An 11,389-nucleotide genomic window follows, 5' to 3' on the forward strand; every position below is an offset into this window, starting at 1 on the left:
GCAGTTGAGCTTGACCTGCGGGAGTTCATTCACCCTGTGTTTGGTGATCCTGCCGACTTCAGTAAAGTTTCAGCTGATGTGGAGGTGAGTAGAAAATGACTGAATTTCACTTTTTGTTGCAATTGATGCTTTAAGTATGTGGGTATGCCTTGGGGGAAGATGCACCAAAATCAGCAAAGAAGACTAGACCTGAAATTAATTCTTGATCAGACCGAAGTTTAGATTGCAAAATTGATAAAGACAACCTGAGATTGGTAAGAAGTGAAAAAGCCCAGCAGGATAAACATATCTACTGGATCTTTGCATTTAATGCAGCTTACTATGCGTGTAACACTCTATTAACATGCAGCTTGTACACTGATTTATTGTATGTGAAAGTAAACTACCAACCACAACCAATAGATAAATTTGGATGGACAGCGGGACTGCAACAGGAGTCAGACATGCAGGCAATATGAAATAAAACATTTCTGATAACGGATGTTGCCAATGGGATTAAAAAAGGAAAAACATTATGAAAAGGCCAAATATACGAAAAAACAAAGTGCATCATTATAACTTAATGGCAGGGAGGAACGCCGTGTTTTGAAGTGACATTTAACAGGTATGTGGTTCAGGAATGGAAAAATAAGGAAATTAAAAACTTAATTATGAATTGTAACTTCTGTAAAGCAGTCTAAAGAATCAAACTCCTCGACTCTCAACCACGGAAACGTTCACAGATCAGGAAACTATTGACCCAGCTCTTTTATGATCCACGTGTGGCCCTGCGATTGTTGTCTCTGACATTTAGAGGGAATAACATTTCATTTCTCATAGACTGTACAGAAATCCAAAAGAAATGGAGAAAGTGAGTCATTTGAAGCGCGTAACAGGAACTAACCGTAGGAACTAACACAACTCTGAAGAATGTTAACCTGAAATTGAGGGATGTGCTGAAACCGCTGTTTTGTGAATCCTAAACCAAATGAAGTGGTTTGATCTTATTGAATATTTTGAAGTTAAAGTACAGTGTAAACGTCTTTTTGCAGCCATGACAATGTGAACACTTCTTTTTTTGTCATAAATAATGTTAATTAGTCCCAAATTACAGAAGGGACTAAGATTGAGTTTTTAAAGTATTGTACATAGCCATATTGTTTATGGCACTGTACCATACTATTTAGTACAGAGGTATTTACTTTTGGGTGAAATTTGTGGTTTTTCAACCTGACAAGACGACAATTAAAAGGTACAATCAGTGGGTATTTTATAGGGTGATTCTAGTTTAAGACTGCATGTTTAAAGTTGACTATTTTTAGGATGACAGAATAATGAACAAGACTATTTAAAACCTGGTAGGCTGTATGGCTTGACCATGTATGAAATGCTAGAGTATTTTTATTTTGAAACATAGTTTTCAATTTGAAACGAAAAATTCTTGACATTGGTCCACCAATGGTGACTTCATCTGTAAGTCACATGGTATCCAGCTGACCAATGGTGTTACGATGTCAGTTCCTCATGGCTTCAGCAAGTGTTTTATATTTTGACCACAGCAATATTTTGGATACAAAAGAAATAGGCTCCCGTCCTTTCAAAATGTGATATAAGGCATAATAACAACAACAACAACAAACCATTTGGGAGTGACAAGCGTGTATAGGCACATTTTGAAGGACTTTTGACTGCAGCAGGGCTATTTGTATATAACTCAGTCTCATATTCATAACTCTCATAGTTTTAATGGTTTCGTGTTTAGAGATCTCAGGTTTAATTTTCTGTAAATTGGACCTTTTATTTTATATTTTATTTGGAGACCACTGACATGTAACAACACATTCAGATGTGGACGTTTCGTTTTTCCAGCGGAAGTAAAAGAAACCAGCTGACGTCCAACACCCGCCCACTGTGTGACGTCACCGAGCACCTCCCCTCTCCTCTCCGCAGCTAGCAAAGTTAGCACGTTAGCCCTCCTCCTCCTCCCTCCTCCTCCTCCCCACCACCACCACCTCCTCCTCCTCCAGCAGCTGTCGGTGGCAGTCACTCTGTTTGTCCGAGCGGGTGGTGCGTTTGTAAATCTCCTCCTCCTTCCTTCCTGTAGAGGAGAAAAAAAGAAAAAGAGAGCCGTGGACGAGCGGGCTGGTTGTTCTGGATCCAGCTGCTTCACCTCTCCGGGACATCTGCGGGTTTAAAGAGTTGTCCTCGCCGTAACGACAGGAAGAAGCCCCGGGACATGGCCCGAACAGAACAAGTCCTGGTGCTGGAGCCGCCGCACGAGCTGAAGTTCAGAGGTAATGTTTGAGGGCCGGGGACGGCCCGGGGCCGGGCCGGGGCCGGGGACGGGCCGGGGACGGCCCGGGGCCCGGGGACGAGCTGGCTGACACCCGAGACATTCACCATCACGAGCGGCTCCGTATTCCGCATCGGCTCGGCGTTTTGCTCGTGCGTCACGGAGCTGGTGTCTCCGCGGTCGGACCGGACGGAGACAGCCGGCTGTCGTCCGCGTCGTGTGTCCGCCGGTGACCGGTGAAACGACGCTGTGTGCGACGGCGCTAACGAGCCAGCTAGGTAGCTCTCCGCTAATCTGACTAGCGAGGCGGAGAGCTGGCTGTCATTGCAGCGTCAGAGGAGAGGCCCTCCGCGGCTCCGCGGCTCCTCTCCTCTGACGCTTTGTCGACCTTTTTGTTCCCCGGCAGCGTTATGAAACACCGGGATGTGGTTTGTGCTCTCGCCTTTCTGGTGATCACATGCGACTGACGAGAAGAGACTATTCTGTCATTTTGTCCGACCCGGGTGTCCTCGGTTATCTTTATGACCGGGGATGGGCTCAGCGAGCGGAGACTCTGTTCGACCAGCGCTCGGAGTTATTCGACTATTAATCGACTACTAATCGACTATTCCCTCCTCCCCTACCCAGCTGGCGAGAAGTGGCTATTCTAGCATTTTCTTTTGATCGGGGTTTCCTTGCTTCAGCCTTATTACCATGCTTATTTCACAATATCATAAGCTAGCAGGCTGTGATCGAGAGCTTTACCTTTTACTGTAACTCTGCAGCCTGAATTCCTCTCCAGCTTTTCTATATCCAGGTTGTGTAAACACAGACTGAGCTGCTGTGCCAGGGATAATGGACATTTTCTTAGATAATTGCCCTGTGGTGTCATGTTGCTGTAGAAATGGGTCAAGTGATGGCCCCGGGGTGATGGGACCTGACTGATCATTGCGAGCTTTGACTGTCCAACACGTTTCCAAAACCAAGCTGTCAAAACAGGCTGAACAATTCTGTCTGTCTAACATGGACAAGATGAAGTGATCTGAAAAAAATTACCCCTTAGACACCCGGCTAGTAAGTTTGCTACAGCATCCAGTTTTTGAGTGAGGGCGGGGCACGAATAATACAATACTGTAATGCTGAAACACTTTACTGCGCTTTCCGCCGTTTTAATGTTTAATTTGCAATGTTTATGGCAGGCTATGTGGAGTCCCTCACAAACAGAAATCACATCTCTACAGACACACGACATGTGTTTGTACTTTATCACACGAGTCTTGGTGGGACATTCCACTGTTTTCATTCGTATCATGGAGTCTAATGGCAAAACATCTGTATCCAAACTACGAGACAAGTGTGTGTGAATCGATACACACACACACACACACACACACACCCTCCCACACTACCTCAAGTCACTGTGCTTCTTTCTGTGTGCTCCTCAGGCCCATTTACAGATGTTGTCACCGCCACTCTGAAGCTCACCAACCCCACAGATAGAAATGTGTGTTTCAAAGTCAAGACAACCGCACCTCGCAGATACTGTGTGCGCCCAAACAGTGGCATCATTGACGCTGGAACCTCCATCAATATTTCTGGTTCGTAACCATTATTTCCTCCTCTTGCAACATGGGTGAAAAGCATGCTGTAGTTTTTTTTTTTAGATTTAATTTGCAGTTATCAGATTTCCATGTTTTTCTTAATGTGGTGCCTTCATCGTCTGAAGTCCAGGGTAGAGTTTGGTTATCGGTACACGCATCAGATGGTTTGTCTCGCAGAACCATCTGAGACATTGTCCTTAGAAACTGTTTGGAAAAGGGCAGGAACTCTTTAAAAATTCTTGGCAGGTGATTGGATGAACAATCTGTCTATCACAGGATAACACCAACTAATCAAATTCGCAGACCGTAGTAAGCAGAAGAGCACCTTCAGTGCTGTCTTTGCTCACATTTTAATGAAGGAATGAATTCCAGTTCTGATTGGATGATACAGCTGCATCTGTGCTAACCTCTTTAAGTGCTGTCATTGTTGTTGTTTTTTTAACTTCCAGTAGAAGTCATAGGAGCCTGATTGGTCCGAACCACTGTGGTTTGACCCCAAGTGCATAACTTGAAGCCTGACAAGATGGATTGTCAGGCTTCAAATCCAGCTGCCTGACAAGATGAGATATTTGGTAACTGTAGGAAAAATCTCTATAATGGTTGATCTAATAGCAGAGCAGAATGTATTGATCATTGTTCTCCAGCAGAACACTAAAAATTTAAATTCATAAAATTGTAGTATTTTACTTAATGCAAGTACAGCTATGGCAATCATAATAATCAAATTCCTTGATGAAATCTAGTCTCGTGATTAATGTGATATAGTTCCAGTTATAGAAAACATACAGGATACAGTAGTTGCTGTGTTTTTTAAGTGAGGATATATCATTAAACTAAGAAATAATCACACTTGTCACGATACAGATTTATCAAAATGAAAGCATATTAATTATCCCAGAATGATAACAAGGAATCTGAAAGACAATTGGTGTTACACTTTTCTACTGGAACTAATATCTGTGTAGCATTTAACCTAAAATAAGAATCCCTTTTACACAGGCTGTTTAAATCAGGTGCGATGTTGGCTTTCACTCACAAACTGACGTCGAGAGCCGGCATGGCGCGAGACTAGAAACTGATGCTGATGTGTCAGTGGCACCCCTGATGGCAGAACGCCGGCATGCTTGGATGTGTGCATGTCAAATGGGCTCATATCTCATGGATATTATAATATTTATTTGGACCGCATTGCCCTGCAGTCTCCCTCCAAGGTTGACATTTGCACGATGACTTCTGGTGGAAGCCTTGACAACTCAGCAAGGTGGCATGGGACGAAAACACCTCAAATAGTTTGAGTCATGATTCATCTCTGCTCTTGTGCATCTGTGTCTGAATTAAAATAGCCCTTTGCTTTTGTAATCCTTATTGCTATCATTGAAATAAAACAGAAATGGAATATTTAAACTTAATTATGACCAGAATCCTTGCGGTCTTTACTGACTGAGTCGTTGATCATCCACACGTAAATGTAAAAGTACTCGATTCACGAGGAGTAAGCAGGTCACTGTGTAACCCAAACCTGACTGATATTTATTCATTTGCAGGTTGCACAATAGTTGTTGTCGGGCAATACAGGAAGTGAGTCTTTCCCTAATGTTCTGGCTCTCAGTTCTCTCATTGTTTTGGTTTACAGTTATGCTACAGCCTTTTGACTACGACCCCAATGAAAAGAGTAAACACAAGTTCATGGTGCAGTCCATGCTGGCTCCGTACGACATGACTGACATGGAGGGAGTGGTGAGTAGCTGAGCAGAAGATTGAATTGGGAACACAAGACAATTTCATTGACTATGTGCGTCTTGAGGGTTTTGATCGTTAAAGCAACAAGACATCCGTGTCTGATATAAACCTGCCTCGAGATGTACTCTTGAGGAGCAGAGGAGTTCTCTTAAGGACAAAACTATACTTTCATAATGCATGTCCTAAATCCTGAAAATGTAATTCTGTAGGAGATCATGTCTGTAACAGTGTTTCCTTTGAAGTGAGGACAAAAAAACGTAAGTGATGCGGATGAATCAGTGTCTGGACTTCTGAATCTTCTCTCTTGTCTGTCTGTCTTTCCCCCTTAATCCTCTTGTCCTCAGTGGAAGGAGGCGAAGCCCGAAGAGCTGATGGATTCCAAGTTGAGATGTACATTTGATATGCCTCTAGAAAATGACAAAACTGTAAGTAGAAGTCTGTCTTTTTTCTGTGCCACTGAAAGTGTTCAATCGTTAAGTGTCAGGAATAGATCAATCAATAAATTTAAAAAAATGTATATTGGACCTTTTTCTTTCAAGCTAGTGCAATTCGAAGAGATTAACAAATGATTGACAGATACACACTAGTCAAATTTGTTCACATCCCTGTCACAGCTACAAGCCCAGAATTCATTGTGTAGTTCACTGATTTTATTAACTAATAACAGTTGGAGGTTGACTGAGAATCATCTTAAAGAATAAAATCAGATTAATTTTTCTATAGATTGCTTGTGTAGAATTTATTTCTTCCCTTTTCAGTATGTTTTCAGTCTCCTACCCATCAGCTATACATCACTGTATCACCCATTACATGATTTACTTACTCATTTATGATTTATTTGTTTGTTCTTTCATCTTACTCCCTTTCTCATCCCTGCATGTGTCTTCACTCCCTTCTCCTTTCTCCTTTCCTTCCTCTTCCTCTCCTCTTCCTCTCATCCCACCACCTGCCCCCCTCCCAACTCCACCCACCTCTTGCACCACCCCCGCTCTCTCTCCACAGCATGAGAGTGAAAGCAACAAAACTGTGTCTTCCTCTATCTCTATTAAGACTGAGTACTCTGTGCTGCCCAAGTCAGCCAGCGCCTCGCTGGATGACGGAGAGGTGAAGAAGATCATGGAGGAGTGCAAGCGGCTGCAGATGGAGGTGCAGAGGCTACGGGAAGAAAACAAACAGATCAGGGTGAGACGCGCTGGAACAAATTCAAGTCTTTCCTGTCAGGCTGGTATTTTCTGCTCAAGCGCTTCTATTTTACACACAGAAGCAAAACTAGTTGTTGAGTTTCCTTCTTAAAAACAAATTCACCTCGTTTGAAACAAAAAAACAAAACAATATCTGACCTGTTTTATGAAAATGAGTTACTATTATGAACCAAGAGGGAATCCTTTATTAAACTAAACAACTGCCTCTAAAACAGAGGTGCCCAAAGTCCAAAAATAAATCTGTCTGGAGGGCTGAAAAAAAACATGTTTGTCATGTGAAAATATATTTATTAGAATTAATGGAGATTAACATTCTAAATCTGAAAGGCAATTTCAGAGTAATTAAAACACGACTCTGTAACCTGTGTCACAGTCATTTTATTATTTTGCAGAAATTATTGTCAAAAACAGTCATCCTGCCAATTTCTTTCTAAACTTTCTCTTGTCAGTGTGTCACTGCCTCGACCTCTCATCTTGACCTGCAGCCCAAAGTCACTGATGTAGGACACACTAACAGCACGTGAGCATCAGCAGGAGAGAGAATATAATAAGTCTTGATAGATAAGACGTAGGCCAGTGTAATTTAATAACGAAGCTTAGCAATACTATATACTATGCTATACATTGCTGTAAAACTCATATTATGTACTTTTTAGCTGCACAAAATGTACAGTTCATAGTCATTTTGTTTTTTTACAGCACCTAAAAATAAGAAGAACAAGCACGAGCTTGTAAAATACTGTTGTGGGCCAAAACATCATTTTGCTGCCCTGCTCCAAAGTCATTGTAGTCGCACAGTCTTTCCATGTGAAAGTGAAAAGCTGATTTAATCAGGTGACATAATGTCGTTTTTTAAAGTATCAAATACCCCCCCCTCCCCCCCCAAAAAACACAAAAAAAACCATTTTACCGAGAACACATTCAGCACCATCTCCGTCATTGAGAGGCCCGTCCAGCAGCCTCTAAACAATTCAATTAAAAATGAATAATATTTTCTTGCATTTGGCAGAGCTTTAGTCCAAAGGTTTTTCTCTCCTGCTCCAACCAGGGCCGCCAACATTTTGCAGGGAGACCAGCGATTGGCTGGTTGAAACTGCAGTCATCAGTGGCGTACTGTCAGATGAACTTAGTTGTGTATTACAATCTTTAAAGGGGTTTTTCATAACAAACACTACGAATTGATGGAGTAGGTAATCCTGATGGATTGTGCCTCGTGGTTTGTCTGCAGTCATTGTATAATTTGATCCATAATTAGGTTAGATACATAAAGAGACAAGAATTAAAAATTACGTTTAATAAATCTAAGATTTTTGTAAGCAGAGACCTGCAGATAGATTTAAAACACTTCCACTTTGAAACATCATGATTTTGTCATGTGGCTTTCCTCCACTTTATTCTGTAGCTCTTTGAGTTTTACTGTAATATAATGCTCTGATTCCTACATACAAACTTGTCACATGTCGTCAGGTATTTAAGTTGGAATCCAGAGGTCGTTTTGGCGTCAGCTTTTTGTTGTTGTTAACACAGCGAAGATGTGTTATGTGGGCAGAATGAAGAGAAAATGTCCAACAGACATCAAGGGATTGTCCCCTAAATGTCACACCTTGGCAGTAAAGGTGTCGTATATGAATCTAATACCGTGTTTATGATACGAGATATTTCTTGCAGCACTTGAAGGCAGCAATATTTTACCTGTGTGCAAAAGATCAGTGTAAAAAGGCGTCTACTGTAATGGCTCTTTCTTATCTTAACTTGAAAGTTTAAAGATCCAATAATGACATTAATGAATCAGCCAATATTTTGTTTTGAACATAAATGCACAAAATAAGGTTTTTAATATGGATTTCTTAAATGTGGTTATTGAAAAGTTGCCCTCTGAGGGTCAGGAAACATAATGACAGTGTTTCTTAATTAAACAACTCTGTCGCATTTCTGTACTGCCTTTTCTTGTAGTGTATTTACCAATCAAATATATAATATATCTGACATCTGTGTGTGTGTTGAGCTGTTCTGACTGTATTTGTACCTCCTCTCTTCACCACAGGAGGACGACGGCCTGCGGAAGAGGAGGGTGACATCAATGGCCGGCCATCACTCCTCCTCCGGCATGGCGACCACGGCCATGAGGGACGAAGGCCTGAGCACCCGCGTCCTGGCGCTCTGCGTGCTCTTCTTTGTGATCGGAGTCATCATCGGCAAGCTGGCCCTGTAGAGACACAGACGGACAGAGCACAGTGACAGACGGACGGACGGACAGCGTGCTCGGGAGGACACGTGTCAATGACAGCAACGGGGATGTCTTCTGGGTTTATGTTGAGCTGTTTCCTCTTTTTTTTTTTTCAACATTTTAAGGCAATATCATAATGGTCTGTTCGGATGAGAACTAATTTAAAGTGTAAAAAAGAAAACGAAGGAGGGCGATCCCAAGTTAAACCATGAGTGTGGGTGTTTTTGTCACAGGTCCTGCCTTTTTTGTTTTTGTTTAGTTTTTTTCTTTGTGAAATAATCACCACATTTGATTTGTCCTTTCCGTCCATCTCTCCTCCGTAAATGATCTTCCCCCAACTTGCACAGGTAACAGTTAATGGTGTGTGGAAGTGGCTTCACGCTGGCTGAATGTCTAAAGTCTTTCATTGATTCTTAAGTTTCCAAGTTCCTCACTCACGTTGTCTATAAGAAAGCTCTAACACTCCTCTTCTGATGATCTCTCTTCCACTTCTTACTGATAATCTGCAAGGAGAGGTGAACGCCATTGATCAGTGAAAGACTTTTTTTTTTTTCTCGACTCAAACTTTATGTATTGTCTTCGAAACAGTTTGTGGTAAAATATATGAGCCAGTAGAAGCCAAGTGTGTGTGCGTGTCTTGTTGATTTTTTTGCCTCCTGCAGGAGAGCTGATGTGACTGACTGTGACTGACTGTGACGTTTTTATGTGAGGAGACCACAAACGGTGAAATCACAAGGTTGTTTTAGAACAAAGGAAGAGGGCTGGTTTAAAAAATGAAACTGTCATCCGAACAGATTTTCCTGTACGCAACAGAAAACCGGGGGGTGTTTGCAGAAAATCAAATTCAGTCTTGATGGTTCAGTCCAGGCCAAGGAATCTGTAGAAATCCTGTAAATCCATTTTTGGGCCATTTGTAAAATGATGACTCGGTAAAATTTAGATGATAATAAAGAATTTATGCTGCACGGTGATCTATTTCAAAAGCAAAGCTGTAATTTAGTTCAAAGCATCTGATTTTCCCTTAGTTTGATTTTCTTGATCATTGCTTCCTCAGGTTGAGAGATGCTAGACTTAAAACAAAAAAAGAAAAAATAGCGAAATCCTGGCTGTAGAGCCGTGGACGTGTCACGCAAAGCAACAAGTACATTTTCAATATACCACACGGAGTATGTAACGATAGTTTTGGCCGCCTTATTTAATTTTGCCCAGCATTTGGAGTATTGAATTTGCGTCCTCTGGTGTATTACAGCAGTTGTTTTTTTTTTTTTTTTTTTTTTTTTTTTTTTTCTTCTATTATCACGTAGCCACAATGCTTATGTTTTTTAATATATTCAAATGCACTATATTCAGTTGTCCACTCTGCAGCCTGCATGAAATGGCCTTGATTTATTATGATTTTATTTCATTTTATTGAGTGTATCTTAGTAAAACAACAACAACAAAAAAGATACTGTCTTCTCAAAAGGGACCATCTTGAGTCTGGTTTGTGTTTAGTTTCCTTACGATCATTTGTTTCCTTTTCTTTCCTGGTGGGCTCTGGTGGTTGTGAGATAACACAGCTGTATTATCTTGGCTATCACGTGACCATCTCCGCAAACTCGGTTGTTTAAAAGAAAGAAAAAAAAAATAATACAAATCTGCGTTTTGCCTGAGAGAGCTAGGGGAGTAGAGACGTGTGGATGTGGGCGGCTGAGAGGAGGACTGACCTATGAATACACACTACATTAAAGAAACTTAAGGCATCAGCGGTTCAGACCACACCTGCAGAGATACACTCACAATAATGTAATCACACAGTAATTGGATACTCCTTTTGTATGTACATAAAAATAAAAAGACTTCAAAAGATAACTGGCAAAGTTATTAATATACTGTAGTAAAGGAAGAAAATAAAACAACCACCATGGATCATGTAGCATCATACTGAATTAAAATAACGTAAACCCCCAACTGTCTGTTTCTGTGAAAAGTCTACTTTTTTTCTTATTCAGTTGAGATTGCAGCCTGAAAAAGAGTGTGTGTGTGTGTGTGTGTGCGTGTGTGTGTGTAAGACTGACTGATAACAGTTTGATAGAATAGCAAACAGAAAAAAAAAAATCTGGCTGCACAAACACAGTGCACTGATGGTGGCAACATGATCAGGTTGATAGCAAAAAGGGTTAAAAAGTAATAGTTATTTATCAAGTAAGGATGGTCAATAATGGTCAAAGTCATTTTCCATTCCTTTTTTTAAAATTATATTTTATGCAAATCACTTTATGTATTTTAAATTTGCTGGATTACTCCCTTCAAAACGTTAGAGATCTCTGATGATATAAAATAGTGCATCACTCAACTGAACTACCCTTTCAAACACAGTAATAACTTT

At 41.0% G+C, this 11,389-nt stretch overlaps 1 protein-coding gene across 2 annotated transcripts; it reads left to right on the forward strand.

Annotated features, from left to right (window-relative positions):
* Positions 1 to 1,944: 1,944 nt before the first annotated feature.
* On the forward strand, positions 1,945 to 10,657 carry LOC138618240 (vesicle-associated membrane protein-associated protein B/C-like). Of its 2 annotated transcripts, none has more exons than XM_069693834.1 (6): positions 1,945 to 2,273; positions 3,697 to 3,849; positions 5,486 to 5,589; positions 5,937 to 6,017; positions 6,595 to 6,774; positions 8,839 to 10,657. In XM_069693834.1, exons 1-6 carry the CDS (start codon positions 2,216 to 2,218, stop codon positions 9,004 to 9,006), a joined length of 744 nt encoding a protein of 247 aa, XP_069549935.1. In that variant the 5' UTR covers positions 1,945 to 2,215; the 3' UTR covers positions 9,007 to 10,657. The 2 variants fall into 2 exon arrangements, with proteins under 2 accessions (XP_069549935.1, XP_069549936.1); XM_069693835.1 differs by having other exon boundaries at positions 1,947 to 2,273; positions 6,643 to 6,774.
* The last annotated feature ends 732 nt before the right edge of the window (positions 10,658 to 11,389 follow it).

The sequence above is a fragment of the Brachyistius frenatus genome, unplaced genomic scaffold, assembly GCF_029030835.1.
Source record: "Brachyistius frenatus isolate BFR_SWC_R1_liver_20210118 unplaced genomic scaffold, ASM2903083v1 Contig_16, whole genome shotgun sequence".
In the NCBI taxonomy this organism is placed as follows: domain Eukaryota; kingdom Metazoa; phylum Chordata; class Actinopteri; family Embiotocidae; genus Brachyistius; species Brachyistius frenatus.

Bases quoted from the DNA above. Each gene is read 5' to 3' on its own strand.
- LOC138618240 (XM_069693834.1), top strand. From the start codon at position 2,216: ATGGCCCGAACAGAACAAGTCCTGGTGCTGGAGCCGCCGCACGAGCTG. The intron at 5,590-5,936 runs GTGAGTAGCTGA...TCTTGTCCTCAG, and splicing joins TGACTGACATGGAGGGAGTG to TGGAAGGAGGCGAAGCCCGA. The intron at 6,018-6,594 runs GTAAGTAGAAGT...CTCTCTCCACAG, and splicing joins CTCTAGAAAATGACAAAACT to CATGAGAGTGAAAGCAACAA.